Source organism: Cibotium barometz, chromosome 55, assembly GCF_041138505.1.
Source record: "Cibotium barometz isolate CiBa-2024 chromosome 55, ASM4113850v1, whole genome shotgun sequence".
Classification (NCBI taxonomy): domain Eukaryota; kingdom Viridiplantae; phylum Streptophyta; class Polypodiopsida; order Cyatheales; family Cibotiaceae; genus Cibotium; species Cibotium barometz.
In genome coordinates, this window is record NC_141100.1 from 40643938 (window position 1) to 40671690 (window position 27753).

At 45.1% G+C, this 27753-nt stretch overlaps 1 protein-coding gene across 5 annotated transcripts in view; it reads left to right on the top strand.

Moving 5' to 3' along the window:
- Nucleotides 1-27753, top strand: part of LOC147607737 (uncharacterized) — a 139682-nt gene that overhangs the window by 19913 nt on the left and 92016 nt on the right. For 4 of the 5 annotated variants that reach the window (XM_086790368.1, XM_086790367.1, XM_086790364.1 and 1 more), the window contains one exon: nucleotides 20306-20488. In XM_086790368.1, coding sequence (XP_086646494.1) covers nucleotides 20306-20488 — 183 coding nt within the window. The remainder of the gene's footprint in view (nucleotides 1-20305; nucleotides 20489-27753) is intronic. The other variant, XM_086790365.1, reaches the window with a different exon arrangement.

Here is a 27753-nt window from a genome sequence, read left to right on the forward strand (position 1 = left end):
TGGGACAAGTATGGGATCAGTAGCCCTCACTTGGTGAGTACAACTCTTAAAGACAAGACTGTTATTTACATAATACATTGATCAATGATGATTATACTTACAAAGTTTTTGTATTTTAATGGCAGAAATGCCTCACCATTTGAGTCCTCTCACAGGATCATAGTTCGGGTCGTGCTGAGAGAAACTGGAGCACATGGGCCCTCTTCCATACAAAGAAGAGAAACAGGTTGTCTACTGCTCAGTTGGAGCAGTTGGTGTATTGCCATTGCAATCTTCGCCTAATTGAGCAGTCAGGCAATCCGATAGAGCCTCACCAGGTCAATGTCGATAAATTGATATTGAGAAGATGAAAGATGTCCTAGAGATTCCTCAGGAGGAGTGTGACATATATGCCATGTTGTATGAGGAGTTGATGGCACTTGCTCATGGCACACGAGCATCCACAACAACATTATGAGGAGGTGCTAGTACTAGTGCAGCAACTGAGATGAGTTCGGTGGCTGAGGTAGGATCGTACTCTTTTAAGAGTGACATTGAGTCTACCGAGGAGGCTACTGATGAGGACATCAAGGATGTTGAGGATTGATTGCCTCCAGATTGAGGACTCTAGTCTTTGGGGCTGTCAAGCTCCTCTAGTTTACTGTTTGTCATGCATGATTGCATCTATCAACATGCTTTACTTTGTGTATTTCAGACTTTAGTTTTCTTTTTTGTATCAGCTCAGGATTCAGACTTTTTGTGATCACTTTGAGTGCCATTATTGAGTAGTTGCCATTATTGATGATGGAATCTAGATCTTGATTCTTGATGTTGCCAGTTTATTTATGCCAATTGGTTAGTGACTTAGTTGGGTGGTCACCCAGATTCTTTAGTTTTAGCTTGTAAACATGTTTTAATGTGTAAATGATGCATGTTTAATATTGTTTTGCAGGGAAGGCAAGATATTTTTAACATATTAGAAACTTGTATATAAATTTTGGGTATAGTTGTTTCTCGTATTGGTACGAACCCATTCGTACCATACGGTTTGTACGGTATGATACTGTACGGTATCGTACGGTACGCGTTTTTTTTTCTCTCTCCCCCACCTTGAGAAAAAAATTCCAAATGCTAAAAAAATATAGAAATCTTGCTTAATGAAGATTCCAAATGCTCGCAATACTTCGCAACTTTCGTGTCCATTGAGTATTCCATATGGGGTTGCGAGAGACCTAAAACATCTAGCAAGGTAGACTGGTAGTGTACACATGATTGGATGAGAGAATCTTGCTACATCACTTGGAGATCCGTGGTATAGGTAGACTAGACAGTTAGATCCTCAAGTTATGTACGAGGGAGAAGATTTGGACGTGGCCATTTTGATCTAGAGAGGAGTCCCTAAACCTATCACCCTAGATGCACTGCTCGTATTTGTGCAAGGACGGTCCCTTAGCCATAAACGCTACACTGGGAGACCTATGGTATTGCATTACCCATGTAGGTTCTTTTTTGGAGACAATTGGGAGATCCAACTGGGAGAGACACATCTCCATGTTTTGGTTCCTCAAGCACTGTAGACTCCTCCCCCTCCCCCCCCCCCCCCCCCCCCTCCCCCCCCCTTCCCTCACATTCAAGCTTGAAGCTCCATAGTTTGTAAGTGTAAAAAAAAACCCGTATTTTATCATACGGTATCTGAAAATTTCATATCGTACCAAAAATTCCCGTACGGTATCGTATTTTTGTACTGTGACAACTATGATTTTGGGGCCTGTAACCCCTCCCTTTTTGTATGAAACGTTTGGGAAATGAAAGAAACGTTTATGAAACATGTTTCATGAAACGCCTGGCAACTATGTGTTGGGTGTTGGACTCACATACTCACACACACAAACCTGCGCATTAGGGTTAGGTGCAGGGTAGAGAAGCTCACACACAGAAATGAGAGAGAGAGAGAGAGAGAGAGAGAGAGAGAGAGAGAGAGAGAGAGCCAAAAGTGTGGTATCCACAAAATGCAAGTCAACCCTTGGATGTGTGCCACATCCTTTTTATGTACTTAGTTTGCTGCATAACAATGCCATCATCTGTATGCATAAACTGTATGCCGAGATAGTAGTGTAAAGGCCCCAAATCTGACATATCAAATTCAGCTTTCAAATCAGCTTTGAAATCTGAAATTTGTGCTTTGCTTGTACCTGTAATGAGCATGTCATCTACATACAAGATGACTATGAGAATATCGGCATTGGTTTTCTTTACATACAATGTGCTTTCAGCTGGACTATTCTCATAACCTTGGTTGGTTAGATGAGCATGTATCTTATCATACCAAGCTCTTAGAGCTTGCTTTAACCCATACAATGCTTTGTGCAACCTGCATACTTTATGTTCCTCACCAGGAACTACAAAACCAATGGGCTGATTTACATATACTTCCTCCTGTAAATTTCCATTTAAGAATGCAGTTTTGATATCCAATTGATGCACTTTCCATCCTTTATGGGCAGCCAATGCAATCACAGATCTTACTGTGGTCATTCTCGAAGTAGGAGCAAAAGTCTCTTCATAATCTATTCCCTTTTTTTGGGAGTAGCCTTTAGCCACAAGTCTTCCTTGGTACCTGTCAATAGTACCATCAAACTTTCTTTTGACTTTGCACACCCACTTTGTTCCAATTACATGCTTGCCTTTAGGCAATTCCACAAGATCCCAAGTATTGTTCTTCATGATAGAAGAAATTTCAGCTTGCATAGCTTGCAACCAATGCTTATTCTCATGTGCTTCTTCATAAGAAGAAGGCTCTTCTGAATCAAAGAGACCACCCATTGCGAATGCAGACTCCCCACGATGTACATTTAAAGCATGGCTGGAACTAGCCCTTGTTCTACCTGTGAGTGGAGCTGCAAGTTTGCTTTCTTGCAAAGTTTTCAGCAACCAGCTGTGTCTATGGCTGTTTGCTCTTCCCTGACAAGATCTTCCACTTCTTCCACAGAAGGGGGCTGAATGACTGGCTGTTCCACATGTTCTACATGTGGATTTTCTTGTGTAGGGGCTGGCTGATCTGAATCCCCCCTAATTGCAATGGGTAAAAGTCCATCAAACATGTCCTGTATCATTGCTTTTATACAAGCTGTACATAGGCTGTTCTGAATTTTCAGCAAATACCACATCTCTACTTACAAAAATCCTTCGTGTAGTTGGATTATAAAGATGGTATCCTTTGCTTTCATTGTTGTAGCCCACAAAAATGCATTTAATTGCTTTGTCATCTAGCTTTGTTCGGAGTTGTTCTGGCACATGTGCATATGCCAAACACCCAAATGTACGCATATAATCCACTGTTGGCTTTCGGCTATACCAAGCCTCAAATGGTGTTATGGTTTTCAAAGCTTTTGTTGGACACCTGTTTAACACATGAGTTGCACACATTATAGCTTCCATCCAAAATTTGTGAGGCAACTTTTGTGCTTTCACCATGCATCTTGCCATCTCCATGAGAGATCTATTTTTCCTTTCAGCTACACCATTCTGCTGGGGTGTATAAGGCACAGTACATTGGTGTTTGATGCCCTTTTGAAGCATATAATCTTTGAATGCATTTGACATGTATTCTCCACCTCTATCTGAGCGGAGTGTTTGGACTTTACATGCACACATATTTTCAGCCATTGCTACAAAGTGTCGAAAGCATGTAAACACATCTGCTTTCGCTTTCAAAGGGTAAGCCCAAGCAAACCTGGAGTAGTCATCAATGAACGTGACAAAGTAAAGATGCCCCCCTATGGATGGTGTCCGCATTGGACCACATACATCACTATGTGTGAGCTGTAATTTACTTTCAGCTCTAACAGCTCCATCTTTGGGAAATGGTTTCCGTTGCATCTTTCCCAAAATACACCCCTCACATACATGTCTTGGTGGAGACTCAAGAGGTGGCATATTATCAACCATATGATGCTTCTGCAAAAGCATCAAACTCTGAAAATTTACATGCCCAAAACGAGCATGCCATAGCTTTGCATCATGCATAGCAGGAGTGTGGGCAGCCACTGTATTTGCATCATAAGTGCGCTTGTCATAGCTGTCCAGCTTATACAAGCCTTTGTATCGTGTTCCAGAAGTGACTATTTCATAACCCTTTGATGGGTCTTTTACCAAACATTTCCCGTCTTCAAATTCAACCTTTAAACCTTGGTCGTTTATGGCTGAGACGGAGAGCAGATTTTTCTTTATCCCTGGAACATACAATACATTTTTCATACATATATTGGCACCATTGGCTGCAATAAGTATGACATTACCAATTCCCTTTACTGGATATGTGGTATAATCTGCACATGATACAGTGCGGCCATTTGAAGCATAAACCAAGTGTTGAAATACATCTTTGCATGAAGTGATGTGGCTCGAAGCACCACTATCAAAATACCATGATGCATGCTGTCTGTCAGATGCAATGCAAGACATATCAGTGTCTGAAGCACTTGGTGTGTCACTAGTGCATGTGACCAAAAAAGTGTACTCTTCTTGGATTACATTAGCTGATTGCTGTGCTTTGTCATCCGAAGAGTCTGCTACTGCATTGCCTGCTTCTTTCCTTTTCTCTTTTGCAAGCCGCTTCCTACATTCACTGATGTAGTGTCCAGGCTTATGGCAGAAGTGACATTTGCCCTTCTTTTTGGGCTTGTTTGCATCCCCTTTGTCAGACTTTTCACCACTAGAAGAGGGCTGTCCATGACCAGCCTTGCTAGACTGTTGTCCCCCATGCCTAAAGCTCTTTGCTTTACCCTTATCCTTGGCTGTAAATGCCTTTTCTCCACCACGGTTGCTCGATAAGTTTGCTCTTGTTTGCTCTTTTTGCAAGAGTAAACCCACGAGCTCTTCAAAAGTGACGGGATCAGCACCTCCTCTCATTGAGAGGTTGAGAGAGGCGTGAAAGCCCAAGTAGGAAGGCGGTAAAGAATGAAGAGTGTTGGTGACCATCTGTATGTCTGGGATAACCTCATCAATGTTAAGTAATTGTTCCTGCAAATCTTTCACTTTGGTGAGATGATCTGCCATGGAGTCACCCTCATCCATAGAAAGAAGATCCAATTGCCTCTTCAAGTAGGCAACTCTTGCCTCGTTGCGTACCTGATACATTGCTTCCAATGTGTCCCATGCAAGCTTCGATGTCTTGCACCGACGAATGTGCGGAATAATAGTCCTTTTCACTGAAAGGGCTATCAATGACATGGCCTGTGCATCTCTAGAGTCCCATCTCTTCTGCTCTTGTGTGGGAGCAGGATCTACATTAGGAGCTCTTTGAGCACCTCCCCTTTGAGGCGTGTGGCTGGCTGTATGGTAAGTGGGCGTGTGTCATCACCACACACGATGCCCCAAAGCCCTTTGGCTACCAGCAAATTACGGATCATGAAACTCCAGAGGGAGTAGTTAGATCCATCCAGCTTGTCCTCTTGGGTGAGCACACCAAATACATATGTAGCATTCTGTGCCATGTCAACAAAATATATCTGCAAGCAAACCAAGCACCAATGTGCACTGCCAGGCAACCAAATGTCCTGTGCAAATGTATGCCTGCAAACCAAAGCAAGTGTAAACCTGCACCAAATTGTCCAATTACACACAATGTGTATACATACGCGACAAATCGCAGCTGTAATGCCCAATTACATGCTCCAATCTGAAAATCCCCAATTTTTATGCACTCCAATCGCTTCAATGTGCATCTAATTGGCCAATTTTCACAAAAGCCCCAAATTTCTGCAAATGTAAGAGGTTCAATTTGCCAATTTTGACCTCAATTTTGAAAACCCCCAAATTTCTACAAATGAGAGAGGTTCAATTTGCTGATTTTGACCTCAATTTCAAAAACCCCCAAATTGCAGTCAAAGCAACATGCCCAATTTTATCAATTTGTCCTGAAATTGAGAAATCCCCCAAATTGCACCTGCAATTTTCCTGTGAATTTGACTTGCACAGAAGTGTCTGCTAAATCTGCATATGACCTACACTGGAATGGTTGCAAAATCTGTATTTGTATTCGACCAGAAATTTGTACAGAGAAATACCTTCCTGCAAGGGTAGCAGGCTTGGAGCAGACAGCCGAATAGAGGGAGCCAGCAGGCTGGCCAAGTCGTTGCAGCTGGAGAATCAACGTTGAAGGCTGGTGCGTGTAGCTGGCAGCCAGGTGGAACCGGGTGCGTGTAGCTGCAGGTGTTGAGTAGGCCTGCAGAGCGTGGGCGTTGAGCAGTCGAACAGGCGGGAGTTGTGCAGGTGTCGGGTCCCAATGAGGAGAACAGCAAACGGGCGCTGGAGTCGGCTAGGCGAGCATGCGTGCTGGAGTCGGCTAGGCGAGCTGGCGTGCTGGAGTCGGCTAGGCGAGCTGGAGTCGCTAGTGACGAGTTAGGCGGAGGCGGCAGCCGTGGGCCAGCACGAAGGGCCTGGAACGGGCGAAGACGGCGGGTACAAGACGGTAGTTGCGAGGAGACGGCGTGCTGGAACGGAACGTAGGGGCGACGGGCACGCACGGCAGGCGACAGCCGGAAGCCGTGGGAAGGAAGCAGCAACACGAACGGGCGACGGTGGGCAATTGGAACAGAAGACCGATGGACGGAGCCGACGGGGACGGAACTGCTGACCATCGACGGGTCTGGGCAGCCGGAACGTAGTGGACGCTGGGAACTGGGCCCCGGCGGGCGGACGGCAGGTGGGAGTCGCACCTGGGCGGAGGCGCCGCTGGGATGCCGGCTGCAAATGAGGCTGCCGCCCGCGAGGTTGGGCGGAGGTGGTGGGCTCCACACTAGTGCTGCCCGTAATGGCGGCCGGACGGCGGAGCTGTGACGGAATCCGACGGACGGAGGCAGACAGTCCGGCGACGGAAAAACACAGCATCAACGGAAAAACACAGCATCGACGGAATTTCGCAGCCTGTGGATGGAATTTCGCAGGATTTCTTCCAGCTGCAGATTTCTAGGGCCAACTCCCAGCTCCCAGCTCTGATACCAAATGTTAGGTGTTGGACTCACACACTCACACACACAAACTTGCACATTAGGGTTAGGTGCAGGGTAGAGAAGCTCACACACAGAAATGAGAGAGAGAGAGAGAGAGAGAGAGAGAGAGAGAGAGAGAGAGAGAGAGAGAGAGAGAGCCAAAAGTGTGGTATCCACAAAATGCAAGTCAACCCTTGCATGTGTGCCACATCCATATAATATAGAAGTACAAAATATTATATGTTAGAGTGTCCTTTCACGCTTGATGTCCAAGGGGAAAAAACCACATGGGAAAAAGTGCCCTTGGTTAAGCCCTGTTCACACATAGCACTACCATAAGTGAGCATATGCCTACACTATGATCAGAAGGCTGACTGTTTGAAACCCCTCTGTTTGAAGAAAGAGTTTAATCTTTTGGTTCCATGATTGAGGAGCTATTTGTTCTTCCCTGATTATCCAGATAGGTCGGACCCTTCTCTTGTCTTCCCTGATTATCCAGATAGGTCGGACCCTTCTCTTGTCAACCATGAGAATCTGGAATGGAGCAGGCTGCATGTTAGTAATCCCTAGCTTTTTCAATGTTAGATTTGATTTTATCATATGGTGCACAGTCTAAAATTGAAACTTACATCATTTTACTGGCTTTCTCTATCAGATGGAGCACTAAATAGCGAAGCCTTATCTATCACGAGTCCTTGGGTTATCTTTAAAGGGACGACATGATAGCCTTCACCTTCGAGCACCTTCTTTCCTTGCTCTTTGCATAGATTAGATCACCCTAACCCGACACTTTGAGAGCCTCTACTTTCCAACCATTGAGATATAGGTGGTCCTAAGGGCAGTGGATCATGCGCCCTAATAGTAGCGACACGATGAGAGGTTGGTCGAGAACATTGCCCTTGCGATGATCGTCATTTGTTTGGATGTTATGAGAGGGATAATTCTATATGGGATAATTCTATATGGACCGCTTCAGCAAGATCGTGCAACGATCCTCATTCGGTTGGATGTTGTGAGAGATGGACTGCCTTAGCAAGATCTTAGAGTTCATATATATTGATGTATAGAACTCTTAAGAACACTATTCCTCGTTATAGGATCTTGATTGCTATCCGAGTTTACTATGGCATGTCCATTCGATGTATCGCCGCTCAATGAGAATGAGGCTTGGCCATTGATAGCCTGATGGTCTCTTCCATTGTATAAAAATAAAACTTTTGAAATAAAATATATAGTGCTTTGTCTTTTGTTTGTAAACAGAATATTGCTATTTGATATTATATTTACCCTTGACCCTTAGTCCAGAATGACTCTTGTCACTATCTCACCTCTGATCCTTATGGTTACTTCTGGAATAGACATATCACAATCTTGGATTGTCTCCACGTACAGCTATTCAGTACACAGTGTGCTCCATACAGCAGACAGCAGTTGACCTGTAGCTGACAGCTGTTCCGTTCAGCCTACGGCAGACCAGTACCTGCTGTTGTTCCGAACAGCCTATAGCGGAGTGTACTTGCAAAATCTTTTGGGTAAAAATTTACAGCTTTACATGTTTTGAAATTTGGGCATTTTCTCTGTGAGAGTTTTTCTGGCAGATACAGGGAGGTTTTCTTGCAAAGAAACCTCTACAGGCTTTTTGCAAGGCTTTGGGTGCAGAATTTTTTGGGCATTTGGGCACTTTTGTTGCTCTACTCAGTCAGTGGTGCATTGTTTTGCACATTTAGAGGATTGAGAGTGCAAGCATATTTGGGTTAGTTGTACTCGGTGGAGTACAGTTGCTTTCAGGGTTGTTGTTTTTGGGTTTTTTGATACACAGGTACAACATTGTGCACTGGCATAATGGCAAATGAATAGCAGAGTGATGTGTTCACGTACTTGTCTAAGGAAGACAAGTTGGATGGCATGAATTACTCCTTGTGGAGTTTTATGCTGAGAAATGTGCTCGTGGCAAAAGGTCTTTGGGATTTTGTTAGTGGTGATGAACCACGTCCAGGTCCATTGGCTCCAGAGGAGACTCCTCAAGGGGGTGCTCGTGGAAGAGGACAACAGGCACAGGCACCAGGTCAGCCACTGCCTGTTCAAAGAACAAATGCTCAGAAGACATTGGATGCCAAAGATGCACAAGCCCTATCACTTATTGCATTGTCAGTACAGAGGTCTATTATACCTCATATTCGTTCAGCTGGCTCTTCACGGAATGCATGGGTGACTTTGGAGCAGATGTAAGCTGCTCGTAATGAGGCACGGATCTCATTTTTGAAAAGAGAGCTGGAAAATCAGAAGATGCATGAAGAAGATGATATGTCTAGCCACTTGAACAAGCTGCAGGATTTGAGAGAGCAACTCATCAGTGTGGATGAGATTATTCTTGAGACACAGCTTGCATCCACCATCTTAAACTCTTTGCCAAGATCCTACTTGGCTTTTCCTACCTCTTTGAACCTCAGCATGAGGAATGCTCCTAAAGTATCAGGAACTTGTAAATCAGGAAGAACATGAATATGAACACAAGTGCTGAACAAGCATTTGTGACAGGTCAAAAAGGGAAAGGCAAATCTCAGCCAAAGAGTTCAAATCAGAATTCAGGTGATGGTGGTTCATCTCAGGATACGAAGAAAGGTGATGGACAGCCCAAGAAGAAGGGCAAATGCCATTACTGTAAGAAGCTAGGTCACTACATCACAGAGTGTAGGAAGAGGATTGCCAAAGAGAAGGCAAAGGAATCTGGGATGTCTGTAAACGATGCCTCTAAAGCTCCTCCGGCGGAGACTGCTTCCTTTGTTGAAGACAGGGTTACAATTTACTGTTTCTACACATGCAATTATGATGCCTCTTGGTCTTCACAGGCACTTAGTGTGACTGAGCATGCATGTACTTGGTATTTTGATAGTGGTGCTTCAACGCATATTACATCTCGCAGGGATTTGTTTTGTAATGTATGCTCTGTCCCTGTTGGCAAGACCGTTCAGTGTGCCAATAATGCTTCATATCCAGTTCGTGGCATTGGGGAGATTCAGCTCACAGCCATTGATGGCTCTATTCTTCGCCTTACAGATGCCTTATATGTACTAGGGATAAAGAAGAATCTGTTGTCCATTTCTTCTTTAGCACAGTGTGGTATGCAAGTCAACTTTGATGATGACAAATGTATGGACTGAAGACAAGATCATTAGCTCTTTCCACCCCAAGCCGATTTCTTTTCTTTGATGAAATGTGACTGTAGGAGGACCATAATTGCTCTAGGCAAGAAGAGCTAACGGACTGGCTCAAGATCCGGATCGCCAACTGTTGTAGCTTTTGTCCATCTGATCCGAAGTCCTCCCACCATAATGCTGCACCAACCTTGAATCTGTCCTGTTGCGCATCTGCACATCCATATGAGCCTTGAAATGCCCTGTAATTAGAGAGCTGGTCTCTAATTTTGCGCCTGATTTCTGCATCCGGCGTGAGGCGATCCAAGATGAGTCTCCAACCGTTGCTCACCTCTTTATCACTCTCCTGTCCTTTTCCTTGAAATTCTGGGTCCACCATAAAAGCAGCTGCATGTAAAGGAGAGGAATATGAGCTCCATCTCGCCACACAAAGCGAGTGGATCTCCTCATATCTATCTACGTCTGGCTCAAGCTTCTCAAGACTCTCTATCATCTGGTCCATGGCTTCATATACTTTGCCGATGCATGGGTGCATAGCATCAACAATCCTGAGCAAGTGGACAATGGGATGCACCATGGCGTCAGTGCGCTTGAGGTCCTCCCAAAAATCAGCATCGTCGACCTTTTTCTTGCATAAAATCCCTACCTGTGTACGTGCAAAAGATGAGGAGCAAAACTCATCGCTGATGAATAGTTGCCGCACGGCACCCTGACAATCCTTCAAGCGATGCAACATAAGAAAGTTGTATGCAAAGCGAGTGTCCGAGTACTTGAGAAGGACCTTTGTGGACCTCTTTCCAAACTCAGATCGAAGGTATGTGTGATTGTTGATGAAGGTCACAATTGCACATGCATCATCAATCACCGATTCAATCCATGACAATTTCCCAATATCTTTCAAAAGATTACTGAGACAATGTGCCATGCAAAAAGAGACGGTGATTTGAGGATACATACTCTCAAGAATAGCTCCCGCTGCCCTATTTGTCGCCTCACCATTCGTGACGAAACCGATCACACATTCGGGGCCGATAATCTCGACAGCACTACTCCACTCAGTAGCAAGTACATCCGCACTCTTTCCCGTCCCTGAAGCATCATGTGAGGAGACAAAGTACATCTCCCCCCGTGAGTATGCCACAAGGCCATGGATAGACCTTTTCCGCGTGTCACTCCATTCGTCTGCAATCAAAGAGACTCCATTGCGAGCCCATTGTCTCTTTGTGTTTGCCGCCGCTTGCTCAACAAGGCGTTTCTCCTTGTCAAGCATAGTGGTCCGCAAGGTTTCGGAGGATGGAGGTGTGTAGTGAGGACCGTACTCGCCAATCTTCTTCACCATCGTTTTGAAGTAGTCGGACCTATTTATCATTTCAAAAAAAAAGAGGGTAAGTAATTAGAATGGCAAAATGGTGACCCGTGAGACATGATGATGAAATCATGTGAGTGAAATACGTACCGTGCCACACGAAAAGCAATGTGGTCATGAAAAAGAAGCGGGCCACGGCGGCATCAACCTCCTCCTCCTTTTTGGGATCCCAACTCCCCTCAAGAGTACTTTGTCGACGAGAGAGAGAGGGTGGACTAGGTTGCGGCATTGAGAAGGCGGCTTGTGTGAAGCCTTGAGTAGTGCCACGAGGAGGACGTGATAGAGGGGTAGATGAAGATGCACCACCACCCGATGTAGAACCTGATGTTTGGGTTGGAGTGACATAAGTGTTGGGATCCACTCCACGCATCCTTTGGCTTCCACTCAAAGCTTGATGGGCTGCAAGCTTTGCAAGAAGCTCCTTTCTTATCTCCGGTGTGAGTGGCTCACAAAATTTCACCTCATGACCGGGCTCATGCAACAAATGGGCCCTCACCCTATTGGCCCCACCCACACGCTTATATGGGCAAAGCTTGCATGTCCATGGACGTGCACCCCCCGCATGAGTAGGAGGCTCGAAGTTGACCTCATCCCACCATGACCACCCATCCGTTCTACTCCTACCGCCCGCACGAGAAGAGGATGCCATGAATAGTTAGTAACTTAGTAGTAGTCTAGTAGAAGAGGGTGGAGAGAGCTTAGAGGGTAGAGTAGGAGAAGAGGTAGAGGGAAGATTGAAGTAGTCTAGTAGAAGAGGGTGGAGAGAGCTTAGAGGGTAGAGTCGGAGAAGAGGTAGAGGGAAGATTGAAGTATGTGCATTTACCCTCAGTGGAGGAGCATAGGGAGCATTTGGCCACAGTGTTTAAAGAACTCCGTAAGCATAGATTGGTCATAAATGGCAAGAAGAGTGAGTTCTTCTTGGAAGAAATACACTTCTTGGGACACATCATGTCTAAAGATGGAGTCCGTATGGATCCTTCAAAAGTAGAAGCGATTTTCAATTGGCCAGATTTGAGGACTGTGCATGATGTACGCAGCTTTTTGGGATTGTGTTCCTATTACAGGCGGTACATACGGTATTTTGTTGAGATTACTTCGCCCCTCCATGCTTTGACAAAGAAGGGAATTGTGTTTCGATGGGATTGATCAAGAAATTGCAGCCTTTAAGAAGCTTAAAGAAAAGCTTACTTCGGATCCCGTATTGGTACTACCGGATCTCCGAAAGGCTTTTGTTCTCTAGTGTGATGCATGTGGGAACAACATTGGGGCAATTCTCATGCAGGAAGGACATGTGATAGCCTATGAGAGTCGTATATTACAGAATGCCGAGAAGCATTTACAGGTCTATGAGAAAGAGATGTTGGCTGTAATTCATACTCTTTGTACATGGAAACACTTATTGCTTGGGGTTGATTTCACTGTGCAGATAGATCATCAGACCTTGCGTTATTTCCTTACACAAACTAAGCTTTCTGAGAAGCATATGAGATGGGTAAACTTTTTGTCTATGTTCCACTTTCAGATTGTACATGTGGAAGGCAAAAAGAATGTTGTGGCATATGCTTTGTCACGCAAGCCACAGGTCTCCGCAGTTTCACTTGCTTATCATCATGAGCTTGATGAGATGAAAGAGCAGTATGCGCAGGATGAGGATTTTGCCAAGATCTATGATCAGGTGTCTGAGAGTCAGTGGCATGATCATTATACTCTCAAGGATGGCTTCTTGTTGATGCATGGTAGACTGTGTGTTACCAGGCAATTACGGCTCGAGGTTATGATTGAAAGTCATGCTCCACCGTATGCAAGTCATAGGGGCATTGAGGCCATAGTAAAGGCAGTTGAGGCTTTCTTTTATTGGCCGACCTTCAGAAGGGATGTTTATGCTTTTGTTAGGCAATGCATCGTATGTCAGAAGGTGAAGTTTGACCGTTAGAAGACACTAGGGTTACTTCAGCCTTTACCTATTTCAGATAGACCATGGGAGAGCATTGCCATGGATTTTATATTCGATCTTCCGAGGACACAAACAGGGAATGATGGCATTTGGACTATCATATGCAGGTTCAATAAGCAGGCTCATTTCATTCTTGTGCATAAGAAGATCAAAGTTGATCACGTGGTGAAGTTGTTCATGGCGAACATCTAGGTATATATATATTCAAGTATCATGGAATGCCTTCGTCTATCATTAGTGACTGTGATCCACATATGACGAGTTTATTTTGGAGAGGGTTGTTTGACAACATGGGTACAACTCTCAAGTTTTCATCATCGTTTCATCCATAGATAGATGGGCGATCGGAAAAGGCTAATTCCATAGTGTTAGATATTCTCAAGTGCTATGTGTCAGAGCAGCACAAGCAACAATGGGAAAAGTATTTTCCTTTGGTGGAGTTAGCTTATAACAACAACACCCATACCTCGACGGGCAAGGTGCCTTTTGAGATTGTGGAAGGAGGGAAGAAGGTATCACCCATTTTGCACACAAAGGATAAGATCTTTCAGGATGACCGATATGTGGAGAACATGGATGAAGCTTATAGGAGAGTTAAGTTGGCACTCCAAAAAACTCAACAAAATCAAAACAAGACAACAGTCCGTCACAGGCGTGCATTAGAGTTTGCATTGGGTGATTGGGTACTTTCGTGATTTGAGAAATCTAGGCTCAAAAAGATGAAGGGTAAAGAGTGCTTATTCCCTAAGTTGAGCGTGCGCTATTATGGACCTTTTCAGGTATTGGAAAAGATCGGTGAGGTGGCCTATCGTTTGAAGCTACCAGATCATTGGAGGACTCACAATGTATTTCATGTGAGTCTTCTTAGACCTTTCCGAGGAGATGTGCCTAAGGATGTATCAGATGAGGCTCAACCAGAAGTGGAGGAACCTGATGAGGTTCTTATTCCCGAGCAGATCCTGGTACATAAGGAAAGAAAGGTACGAGGTAAAGTTTCCCATCGCTATCTTGACTATTCACCGATGGATGCGAAGTAGATGGAGGAGGGTGACTTAGCAGATTCACCTTAGGTATTGCAGCTTTATCTTGATGGCTTTGAGTTGGAGCCGACTCTTGCTAGTGCTCATTCAGGTTCAGCAGAGCATAGGTCTGGAGCATTGCCTGATGCTCAAGAGGGGGACAGCACCTCCGCTCCCTTGATATAGACAGGCTCGGATGTCATCTAGAGGTCGCTTGGTGTAGCTTTTGTCTCACCCTAAGGTATTGACAGCTGACAATACATCTGCTTATGGGACTTCTATGATATATGTGTACTAGTCACATTGGATGTTGTGGTTATGTATGGTTCATAGTGGTATACAACTTGGACTATTACTACACCATTGGCTTGCAGTGAATGTTGCTACATATGCATGGCTGAGAGAGATTGGGACGTTGATCTTGTCATATTGTACTTTCACTTTTCGTTGGATCACATGGCTGATATCTTACTGTATTGGACAGCCTTCGATATCAATGTGGTTTCGTTTTAGATATCTTGCTGTATCACCAGCATGCAATCGAGGAAGCTTGCCATTTTTCAAGAGGGGGGTATGTCATGACCCTGTGTATTGGACAAAACTGCAGGCAGCTGGCAGGCTGCGCAGGTGCAAACAGTCAGGTGCAGGGGGTGCAGTTGGGTAGAACACACACACACTCACTCTCTCCCTTGCAAACAGTCAGGCAAGACTCTCTCTTTTTACAGGCTTGTGGGTAGTGTTAGACACACACAGGTTAAAAATCCTCTTTTTTTTGGCTCATGGGTTGTTTGGGAGTGTCTCTCCTGGTCCCTTGTGAGAGGAGGGATTTGCAACCTAAGAGGGCAGAAACCGGAATAAATTTAGCATGTTTTGGAAGAGTTTACGGGCTGATGTATGGCTGTGTTTTTGGCTATGTGCATGGGCCAGTTAGATGCGTATTCAAGGCCTTGTGGATGTACTATCTTGGCTGATTAGAGGGGAATAACAATGTGGTGTTTTGGGGCACAGGGTTGTGTGAAACCTCTATGCTAAGAGGTCCAGAGGACTGGCAGTTTGGACATGCATATGTATAAGCCATGATGTATTAAGTTAAACTCTTCCATTGAATGTGAATAAAGAAATACCGAAAGGGGGGCCAAGCTTTGGGGCCAATAGGTGTCGCTGTTCTTTCTGTGTAGGAGCACTCTAGCTCCCTTTTGTTTGTCTTATTTGCTAGACTACAAGTGTGTTTGGGTGACTGCTAGTCTACCGCACTTTGGTTTCTACCAGAGGCCGGTTTCATCTTGTGTGACAACCAGCCCTAAAAGGGCATTTTATTTGATATTTTAGTCTTGTGCTGCTGGCCAACAGCCCTTCTCTGGGCGGATCAGCAGCCCTTCCACATATATACAGAACACTTTATAAATCTGCAAAAAGTACAACATATAAATAGCATCAACCAACTGTTGCTGCTGGCCTATCTCCGCAGCAGCCTGGATCATCATCATTTATCAACAGCAGCTGCCGTTGGCTCCTTCCTCTGCACACAAGAGCAGCAGCAGTAGCAGCCCGCGTTTCTTCCCATACCAATCTGCTGTTGACTCTACCCCCTATAGCAGTAGCAGCCCGGCTATCTCCTGTTGCTACAGCCTTATCTTCCACTTCTGCGTTTTGCTCTTGTGCAGTCTTCTGGTAGCCGCCAGCCTTGGACCCCTCCAGGTACTGCAGCACCCTCGTCACCAGAGTCTGCACGCCTCAGGTACGGTAGCACCCTTGTCACCAGAGCTTGCGCCACTATGTTTTTGTTGCCCACTACAAACATCTACTACCTCGGAGTGCCACCGCATCCACTGACGCGAGCCTTGGATATCGACCACCTCACGGAGTGCCAGAGCTGTCCCCGATGCGAGCCTTTGTCACTGACCGAGCCCCTTCCTTTGACATCGACATTTTCACGGAGTGCCACCGTTGTCCTCGACGCGAGCCTTCGTCACCGACGGTGCTTCAGCCCCGACCTCATCTTTGCTTCTTCGTCGGTCTACTACTCAGAGTCGCCTCACATCAGAGGGCCTCTTGTATAGGATTTCATTCTATCATTATACATACACTCATTCATCCATTTCATGCTGTGTTGATTTGCGCTGATCTTCCCCACATTTGGTCCTTTCGTGCTTTTGTCCTCAAGAGTCCCGTAAGCTGATCCTGGCAGAGAAGAACTATTCGGTCTATGACTGGGAACTCCCCGATGTCACGTGCACGCCCGTGCTAGGCTAATCTTGAGCATGAACATGCTTAATCCCTTGATTAGAGCAGTAGCATTAGAGTCAACATCAACATCTTCATCGGCATTACCATCTGCATCATTAGTAGAAGCATCTTCATCAACATCAACTTTGGCAGCATCAACAGTCTCATTATCTTCCTCATAAACCTCATGGAGGGTATGGATGCCCGATCGACAGCTAGCAGAGCAGTCGGCTGCCTGAGGGTATGGATGCCCGATCGACAGCTAGCAGAGCAGTCGGCTGCCTATGGAGGAGCATCACACTAGCCAGTCGGCTAGGCCCTAGGAGGTTGGCTAGTAGTTTGGACAAGGTCTCAAGACAATACAACATTTAATGAGGAGAAAAGGCATTTAGTCCTTGTCTTTTGCTGGCCAACAGTAGTACAGCTGGCCGACCAGCACTCCAAACTCATATATAAACATAATTCATAAATCAGCATGGATTTTTTTAAGTCATTAAGTCATTCTTCATCATTCATTCATCTAGAATCAGTAGAACCATGTAGAAGGGGTCTAGGTCACCCCTATGGGATTGACCATAGCCCTACATCCATAGTCACAGGGGACTCTTGTCCCAGACCTTCGGGATGGGGGAACGTTGTCCCGACTTCCCTTTTACGCGGGGATGCATCCCTCTGTAGGGGGGACGCCCCATGTTCCGTCCCTCACGAGGGGACGGCCGTCCCCTGTCATCAAGGGACGTGTTAATTTTGTGCGATGGCTGGCAGCTCTGTTTGGGGACGTGAAGAAAAAAACGGGATATTTTCTTTTTGGGAAGGCATCCCCTCGTTTTATGTTAAAAAAAAAGGCTGTTGTGCGAGTGATCTCCGCTGAGTGCTCTCCTCTGTCTCTGTTGTCACCTGTGCACACTTGCTCTCCTCCGTCTCTGCTCCTCCATCGCTGCTCTCCTCCGTCTTTGTTGTCACATGTGCACACTTGCAGTCTTGCTCTCTTCGTCTCTGCTCCTCCATCTCTGCCCTGCAATGTGTAGTGATTGCACAACAGCTTAGGTTGTTGAGGCTTGAGCCTTGAGTGCGCCACATCCCCACACCTCCATCTAAGCTACCCAGGCGCCAGTGTCATTAGTGGCCAGCCTCCAAAGTTCAATGGCCTCTTCCTCGCGAGCAACAGCAGCCCGTGTTGGGGGCGAGGGTTCAAATTGGTCTTGGTGGGAAGAGGTGAATGTCCAGAGACTCGGAAGCGGGGGAGGTTCACGCCAATCGTGCTGTAGGCTATGCCCATACATACGAACAAGTGGGGCAAACAAGGTGAGAGCTCACCTTCTCCATGAGTCTGGGCATGAGGTGCAGTTTTGACCAAATGTAAGCCAAGAGAAGAGGGTGGAGCTCTTAGAGCGGGCTGCAGCACAAGTCTCTCTCTTTACAGCAAGGAGGGCGGTACGTCCTGTGGCGGTTGACCCCGCAACATTTGTTAGGCCACCTGTATCGGAGGCATGTAGTAGCAGCTCTAGAGCTTCTGCGGTGTTAGCCTCAGCTAGCTATACATCATCCACACCATAGGCGTCCTTTAGCATGCCATCCACAGTTCTTACATGTCGACAGAGCACCCTTGATCAGAAATGGGATCCCAAGAGAAAGGAGGATGTTGATATGGTAGTGGCTCGCTTCTTTTTTCATGATCATATTGCCTTCCATGCTGCGAGATCTGAGTACTTCAAGGTTATGGTGAGGAAGATTGGCAAGTATGGTCCATTGTACACTCCCCCATCCTAAGACCTTGCGTACCACTCTTCTTGAGAAAGAGAGGCGTGTTGTAGAGCAAGTTACAGAGAACACAAAGCATATGTGGAAAATGAATGGGGTGTCTCTCATGGCTGATGGTTGGAGCGATACACGAAAGAGGTCTGTCCATGGGGTAGTGGCCTATTCTCGAGGAGAGATGTATTTCATTTCGTCGCATGATGCATCAGGGACTGGGAAGAGTGCTGATGTGCTTGCATTAGATTGGACAGAGGCAATAGAGTTTGTTGGTAGTGACCTTGTTGTGGGATTTAGCTAAGCAAGGGGGTTGTGACTTTACCAAGAAAGGGGCTTGTGACACCTCAAGGGCCATGTGTCATGTCACCTAGGAGGGGCTTGTGAGACCTAAGGGTTCGTGTCATGCCACCAAGTAGGAGGCTTAAGCAAGGGGTTTAAGCACACATATTAAGCATAGGGCCATCAATTTAGTACATGAATCGATTACAAAATGCTCTTCGTCATTTCATTCTAATGTAGCCCATAATTGGCTACAAGATTTCTAAAGAATCAAAACATGAACCGTTTTTGTTAGAGCATCTGACATTCCCCTCTGCTAGCATCACCCTTACTGGCATATTTCCCCGATTCGCTTCCCTCAAAAGTGCGGTTTTCATTCGCATTTCTCTCTTGGTTTCCATTTTAATTTCCATGTTTCTCATTACTATGCCCAAAACAACCCTGTTTAAACATCCAAAGGCTGGGAATGTGAAAATGTCCCAAAGAGGGGGCGAAATTGAGATTTCCCCAAGTCAATAGTTGTGGGACCAAGGCCAGCCAGCAGGCTGCAGCATAACAGAGGAGAAAGATTAGTTTTTACTCCTTTATTGGCTGAGTTGAATGCAGAGAGCACATGGAGGTAACTGTTTTTTTCAAATTTCAAAAAAAAAAAAAAACTTTGTTTGTTCTTCCATTCTCATATTAGTAAAGTAATTACTTAAGGTGGGTGTGTTTGGGAGGGGGGCGGGGGAGGGAGGGAGGTGATTACTTAATGTGGGTGTGTTGGGGAGGGGGGCGGGGGAGTGAGAGAGGGAGGGGGGGAGGGAGGGAGGGAGGGAGGTGATGAGCTAGTCACGTGCAGGCAAACCTCTCTTTTTCAATCTTTAGTTTACAATTCTTTTTTGCTATCCAAACCATTCACTGCATTAAGTCTTGATTGAGTATAAACGCTTTTACCAGAAGGTCCAATTAATCGAGCCGTCTAAGGAAAAGGAAATTTTAAAAAGTATGTCCTGACCTCATAACTGTTAAAGGAGTGAGGGGCTAGGGAAGGCTATCAAAAGCGTGTCATAGAGACCAAAACTTGGCGAATGAGTTTTTGATAGTGGAGAGTAAACTATTGTTAGGCTATGTCCAGGCACTCTGACCATCAGCCTTGACATGTCCTTTATGACTAGCTAAGTCTTTGCTAGAGAGGTCCAGAATGGCATTGAAACCTGTTGTGTGTTCATGAGATGCATTGTTTGCATCCTTCATGGCTTGGTGAGTTAGTGAGATTGATAGCTCTATGTTTTAGTGGTTTGTTAAGCGACTGCGTCTATCTTGCTCCACTGGTGTGTGTTTTAGACTTTTCAAGGTATGAGTAAGATTAAGACATGTAAAAGAATGCCAAGCTGTTCTGATTTCAATTAAGTGATGTATGTCTAGAGTTCAAAATGTTTGTATTTGGCAATCATTGTTATTGCTGAATGTGCTCATACAACTTAGCAGCTGAATCATTGAAAACTTGTCTGTTTTTATATACTTGCTGCATAGAAAGTTTCTTCAATACACAAGTTTTCGGCTGCATGAATAATTACATACCGGCCTTTTATTTGCAGGCTGGAGCAGGTGGAATTTCAAGAAGCAACTGAGAGCATGCATTGTATAGGCCATGGTTCTTGTGGTGTATCCAGTTTGTCACAGTTTTTAAAGAACGAATTAGCTCAGATGCAGCTTCTTGAGAAAACAAGGTGTCTTCGTAATGTGGTACATGATAAGAGTTATTCAAAATATGAAGTCGAGTGAGTATAATATATTTGATACCAGAATTGCTGATCATAGTCTTGATATTGGCAGTATTATCCTCTTATGTGGTTTTAGGAGTGTGGTCACTGGTATATAAACTTAACATCCAAAGAGGAAGAAGGGGGAGGGGGTGGTGTGCTTATCTGTGATTAAAGATTTACAACAACTGACATGACAGATTTAGGCCTCTCACTATACATCCAATGAGGAGAAGGGGGGTGGTTGCTTATGTGGTGATCAAAGATTCACAACTTCTTAAGAGGTTTAGGCCCCTCCATGCATCATTTTAGGCTTGCATGCTGTTGCAGACTCTATAAGCTCCTTTCAATTGTATTTACAGTGCATGTCATCAATTTCGTGCAACTGTCCCCAAAGCCAGGTTTTTTCATGATTGCCTCTCATGCAAAAAGCACCAGCCTTTAATGGCTTGTGACTTCTTCTCTAGAGCTTACCACATCTTCAGCCCTTTGATGTTAGTGACACTCCATGTCATATATATGCTGGACAGGTGTGGTTTGATGAGGTACGGTTCACAGAGGAGTTCCGCACGTTGTTGACTTGTTAAGGCAGCCCTTTGAGCGCCCAACACAGATGGACAGCAGTGCTTTGGTTGCCTGGGTTTGAATGCGGGTCATGAGCAGGTTGGGCAGGACAATAGGAGCTGGGCGACCAGGTTGGGTGTGTGCAGCTGGGCTTCTCGTGGAGCTGGCCCACCAGCAGATGGGGGTCCTATAAAAGAACCCCCTATTGGCCAGCCCTCAATTAATTAAATCATCAAATAATTCTGCAAGTTCTTCTTTTCTTCAGTAGTGTGCAAGCTGAATCGGAAGCATGGAAAGACGATCGGCAGCCAGTGTTTGTGTTAGATCAGCAGGGTCTACAGCAACTTGGGCTAGTTGGTCATTTTTTGTACTTTAGTATTATTCCGTTTTACATAACTATTCATCAATAAAAGAATCAGCATAGGTTACTTGTGAAGGATTGTGTGCATTCCGCTGTGCATCTCTTTCTATGTTCATACTTCATTGCACTGGTATTCTACAGTTCGTATCAAAGTGTAGGATACCTGCAAATATTTGTGTGTGTTGCATGCCTGATTAGGGGAACATTAGGGTTTGGGAAGAGTTGGTATTTGTTATTTTTGTGGATCAATTTGCTATCAAGGCTTTATAAGCTTGCAGTTTTCTATCATGGCTTTAAAAGATACGATGGTTGTGTTTGCCCGCATGCTCACGAAGCATATGAACCATATGAAAGCCTGCCTTTACAATCGGCTTGCTGCTTAGTGGCTAGAGCTATCCAAAAGTTTCCCATGGCTCAGCAAGGGCAATAGCCTCTAGGAGCTCCAGTTTCTGTATCCTTCGTTGCACGTTTGCAGCAGGAGGATATTGCGTAGCAATCATAACCATTAGATACACACCTGCAGGCTCTCCCTCCGATGGCAAAAGGGTTGCCTGCACCCATTCCACGAGAGATGGCATCTGAAGATGAAGAAGATGTGCCTGCCCAACCATGGATAGAACGGCCATTGCCAAAGTGGGTCAGGTAGCTTTTAGACAGCAAGAATCCACCGGCAATTCCTTGTCCCAATGCGCCAACTAAAGTACTCTGGTCAAAGAGGATAGAGGAGCAAAAGAATGAAAAGAGAATAGAGGGATACATGGTTACTCTCATTCCATCAGCACACACAATGTAGAGAAGCTCCATAGCTTTTCTTCATTGCACTCCATGAAACACATCACATTTTCCTAATGATAAGTTCACACTGAAATAACCTAAAGCTAATGTCCACACACTTGGACGCGGCCATTATTTTCCCCACACACACTGCTAGACTGGTGTCCACATGCTACTGCTATCCACTAGATCTTGATGAGCTTGCATTCTCAACACTCGCCCTCAAGCTCACCATATCCATCTGATGTACTCCAAGCGTGTCTCTGAAGTACTCAAACTTCTCTTTACAAAATGGTTTGGTAAAGATATCTGCAACCTGCTCTTCAGTCTTCACATATGACATACACATTCAAGGCTATGTGGATCATGAGGATTTTCTTGTAGCGCCTTTGAATGGTTGTGATGAATTGCTTGGAAAGCCTTGGCACACACACATTGATCCGTGTAAGGTTCACAAGACCAACAAGATCACCTTCATGCATAAAGACTGAGAGCATGTGATTGATGTTGGTGCAGAGGATGATACCATTCCCCTTGTATCTCATGTACAAAGCAATGAAAAAGAGTGTTTTTGCATACTCGATTTTTGTACAGGATCATGTTGAAGAAAATAATATGCATGTAAACACTCTTAGTAATGATAGGCTGAAATTCTTGGAAGAGTACAATGATTGTTTTGTTGATGAGTTGCCAAATGAGTTGCCACCTGTACGGCTGGAAGATCATCGCATTGATCTTGTGCCGGGTAGCTCACCACCTAATATGTGAGTGCATCCTAAAAAGAGGAGATCATGAAGCACGTAAATGAGCTTCTTGAGAAGGGTTTGGTTAAGCCAAGCTCTTCCCCATATTGTTCACCCGTTCTCTTGGTTCAAAAGAAGGATGGATCTTTTCGTATGTGTGTGGATTATAGAGCTTTGAATAAGCTCACAATCAAGAATCGGTTTCTGATTCCACGAATAGACGACATCCTTGACAAACTGGATGAATGAGCATGCTTTAGTCGAATTGATCTCAAGAGTGGGTATCCTCAAGTGCGTGTGGTGTCTAAGGATATACATAAAAGCGCTTTCAGGACAACATTTGGGCTTGCGAGCAATCGTAGAATAGAGTACCATATGGGAAGAGCAAAGGTGCAGATCTTGGTTCTTGAAAGAATGCAACCATTTTTCAGCCCCTTTTTCTTCATCTTCTTCTCCCTCTCCTTCCGTTTCCTAGATCTCATCAACAGATCCTCTACTGAATGACCCTTTTGAAGGGTTACGACCGCAATGCCCGAGTTGCAGATGCGAGCAATGGAGATTCCAATGATGGCAGATTGTGCAATAGGAGCATCCCGTGCTGTTGCACAAGACAATGCTAAGTGACGCGTGAAACATGAAAGATACCTTGCGGCTTTAGACGCAACAATGACACTAGTGCCTTCCTCGAGTCATTTTCCTTAGAAAATGAACTTCAGTAAGTATAAAGGTAAACTCGATCCCACAACTCTTTATTCTTGGTTGCATCAGCTTGAGGCTAACTTTGTTGCAATTAGAAAAAATGATATTGAGAGAGTGATCTTGGCTAGTTGGTATTTGGAAGGTGAGGCGATTCCTTGGTGGACCCAGTGGGCTTATATTCACACCAAATTAGGTATGGCGGCTTATGTTTGGGACGAGTTTGTCCTCGACCTTAAATGGCGTTTTCTACTGCCTCGTTACCTTGAGCGGCTTGAAGATGAGTTTAGGGGGGCGCATCAAAACACACAACTAGTCCTTCAGTTTGCCAATAAAATTTCGAACTTATGTTTGCAATTGGGCTTATCTGACAAGGACAAGAAAGGGAAGTTCCTTTATAGCCCGGACACACAAATCCAGTGAGAGGTGTGTATGTTTAGGTCAGCCACCTTTGAAGACGCACTCTCACTTGCTTAGAAGCACAATGGCAGAAAACCGAAGACTTCCTAGCCAGCCACTCCCAAGGAAAACGCCTTGGGGGAAAAAGGCCAAAACTAGATGGGGTGTTCCCCAGGACAGAGTACGGAAGCCTTTGGCTCCAACAACTCGACCAATGCGCCCAAGCTTGCTCTGGACTAGAAACCTCAGGCAGACAAGACCTTGAGAAAATTGATTGCTGAGAAGACAGCTCAGTACAAGAAGTAGGGTAGGTGTTTCTTTTGTCACACAAAAGGACACACTTCTAGGGATTATCTAAAGAAGACTACCACTCCACAGACAACCACCCCAGCCTCCAAACGAGTCCATCTCCCACACAGACCCTAGTGGTTGTCCCTAGTTTCTCGGATCCTAATGCTTTGGTTGGTGTAATCGTTAGCTGGGAGCTCGAAGATAAGTTGAAGGGTGTCCACGACTTGGAGTATGAGCGTAAGGAATTACTCAAGACCTTTGGCTACATAGGTGGCCAGAGAGTCATTGTCTTGTTAGACAGTGGCAGCACGGAGGATGTGGTCACTGAACAGGCCGTTGTGCGATCTCGTTTCATCTTGACTTCGGTGGAGAATTTTATGGTTGCCTCTCTTGTAAGAGCAGACATAATTCTAGGAATTCAGTGGTCCAGCCAGACATCGATTGGGATAGGCACACTTTTCAGATTAGTCGGAATGTGTCCAAAGTCCCAGTCATAGTTGCAAGGCGTTACATGAAATGTGTTTCAGAAATGTTTCATTCATTTTCCAGAAGTTTCAAAAACGTTTCATACAAAAAGGGGGGGTACAGGCCTCAAAATTTATATACAGGTTTATAATATGTTGCCTTTTCTGCAAAACCATATTAAACATGCATCATTTACACATAAAAACATGTTTACAAGCTAAAGCTAAAGAATCTGGGTGACCGAGTTATAGTGGGCACCCAATTGAGTCACTGACCAATTGGCATAAATAAATTGGCAACATCAAGAATCAAGATCTAGATTTCATCATTAATAATGGCACTCAAAGTGATCACAAAAAGTTTGAATCCTGAGCTGATACAAAAAAAGTAAACTGCAGTCTGAAATACAAAAAGTAAAGCATGCTGAAGCTTGAAAGATGCAATCATGCATAAATGATGACAAATAGTAAACTAGAGTAGCTTGATAGCCCCAAAGACTAGAGTCCTCAATATGGAGTGTGGGCACTATCAACTGGGCACTCAATCCTCAACATCCTCGATGTCCTCGTCAGTACTCACCTCGGTAGACTCAATGTCACTCCTAGAAGATGATGATGCTGGCTTAGTTGCCGCACTCGTCTCAGTTGCTGCACTAGTACTAGTACCTCCTGATAATGCTACTATAGATGCTCGTGGGCCATGAGCAGGTGCCATCAACTCCTCATACAACATGGCAGATATGTCGCTCTCCCGAGAGGAATCTTTGGGACATCTTTCATCTTCTCAATGTCGATTTTATCGATATTGACTTGACGAGGCTCTATCGGATTGCCCGACTGTTGAATTAGGCGGAGATTGCAATGGCAATACACCAACCGCTCCAACTGAGCAGTAGACAACTTGTTCCTCTTCTTTGTATGGAAGAGGGCCCATGTGCTCCAGTTCCTCTCAGCAAGACCCGAATTGCAATCCTGTGAGAGGACTCGAATGGCGAGGTGTTTCTACCATTAAAATACAGAAACTTTGTAAGTACAGGGTACTAAGTATAATCATCATTGATCAATGTATTATGTAAATAACAGACTTGTCTTTTAGAGTTGTACTCACCAAGTGAGGGCTACTGATCCCATACTTATCCCACCATGAGATTGGTTGAAGCTGTGTCTCTTGCATGCATGCAGTCTGTCTACCAAATGCGTGGTTGGCATTCTGATACACTAGTCGCTCATCCTCCAAGCATCTCATGAGCTCCACGTCTCCTCCTGTCCATTTCTGAATGTAATCTTGCCATCCATCTTCCAACTCTTCATTAATATACTGGGCCTCACTACACTAGAGAGGGTGCAATATGTGGGCAACCGCGTGGATTGGTCTATGGAACCAATCCCACCGGTCATTCCAAACCCGTCGAATGTCCTCAACCTTGAAAATTAGCCATGAATGATCAAAGCTATTAGCTCACTCCTACAGGCTACGATAGATCATAGTACGATACAACTTACAAGTTACAACAAGAAGGCAACTAGTTGGAAGTTCAGTACCTCTCATCTGTCAAGAGAGTGTATCAGTTAAGAGCCTCTCCAATCCGGTCCATGAACTTGTACAAGAGTCCAAGAGTGCTGCCCTCCATGTCAGTGATGCGAAGAACACTAGAGATTGGTTGAAGAGCTCTCAATAAAGCCTTTGCCTTCTTCCACCAATCTTCTTGCATCACTCTGCGTGCTAAAGCAACTGCCTTCGGGTGCTCATGGTCCTCCCAGCTCATCCACTCTCGACTAACCACTGTGCGCATGAGTCATAGTCACAAGGGACGGGGGACGGGGATGGCCATAAGTAGGGAATGGGGACAGGGGAGGGAACAACACTCAAAAAATACTTTTTTTAAAAGTTTTTTTACTCTACACTTATTCTACTTTAGAAGTACATCAAAATGAGCACAAATTGACACTAAAATGGTAAGCTTTTGAGTCATATTAACAAAATACGCCAATCAAAGAGTGAAGGCGTTGACGGTTGATTGTATTAATAATTAAGTAGATACAAAATGAGTCATGACTCAAGAGTCAGGACTAAAGGAGGCAGAATACATGGACGGACTCAGCTAGAGGCTAGAGCTAAGTAGTAAGGCCCATGAATCATGATTGATGAATGATCATCCACGTGAGGTGCTCGCCTCATGGTCATAGGTAGCTTGTGCCAAAGGAGCATCAAGCTCATCCTCACTCTCATCCTCATTGGCATGTTGCTCCCGCACCTCATCCTCTTGTTGCTCTTCTTGCTGACTCATCTTCCGCTCGGTGAAGGGATCTGCCTTCTTGGTCACGCTCTTGCAAAGCATTCACAAGTTCGCGCTGACGAAGACAAGGTCATTGGCACGCTCTACCCCGAGTCGGTTCCTCTTCCTAGAGGCAACGTGGTTGTAGGTACTGGTTGTAGGTACTTCAAAGTTGCTCCAAACAAGAGGAGTTGACGGCCTGGCTAAGTATGCGGATGGCAAGCAGCTGTAGCTCTGGTCCATCCGAACCAAAGTCCTCCCACCATAGAGCAGCACCAACTTTGGAGCGGTCAATCTGTGCATCATGACAACCATAGGAGCCATGAAATGACCTGTACATGGAAAGCTGGTCCCTGATCTTGTGCCTAACTGATGCATCAGGCACAAGACGGTCCAAGATGATCCTCCATCCAGCGCACACCTCCCGGTCGCTCTCCTGCTTGTGGCCTTGGAATTCTGGGTGCACCACATAAGCTGCTGCATGCAATGGAGAGTAGTAGGAATTCCACCTTCCTAGACACAAGGCATGGATCTTCTCGTATCTGTCTTCGTCAGGCACGAAGTCTTTCAACTTCTCTATCATGCGATCCATGGTCTCGTAGACCTTGTCTATGCATGGTTGCATAGCGTCTACAATCCTCAATAGGTGGACTATGGGCCTCACCATAGCATTAGTGGTCTTCACACGCTCCCACTAAGAGGCGTCATCCGCCCG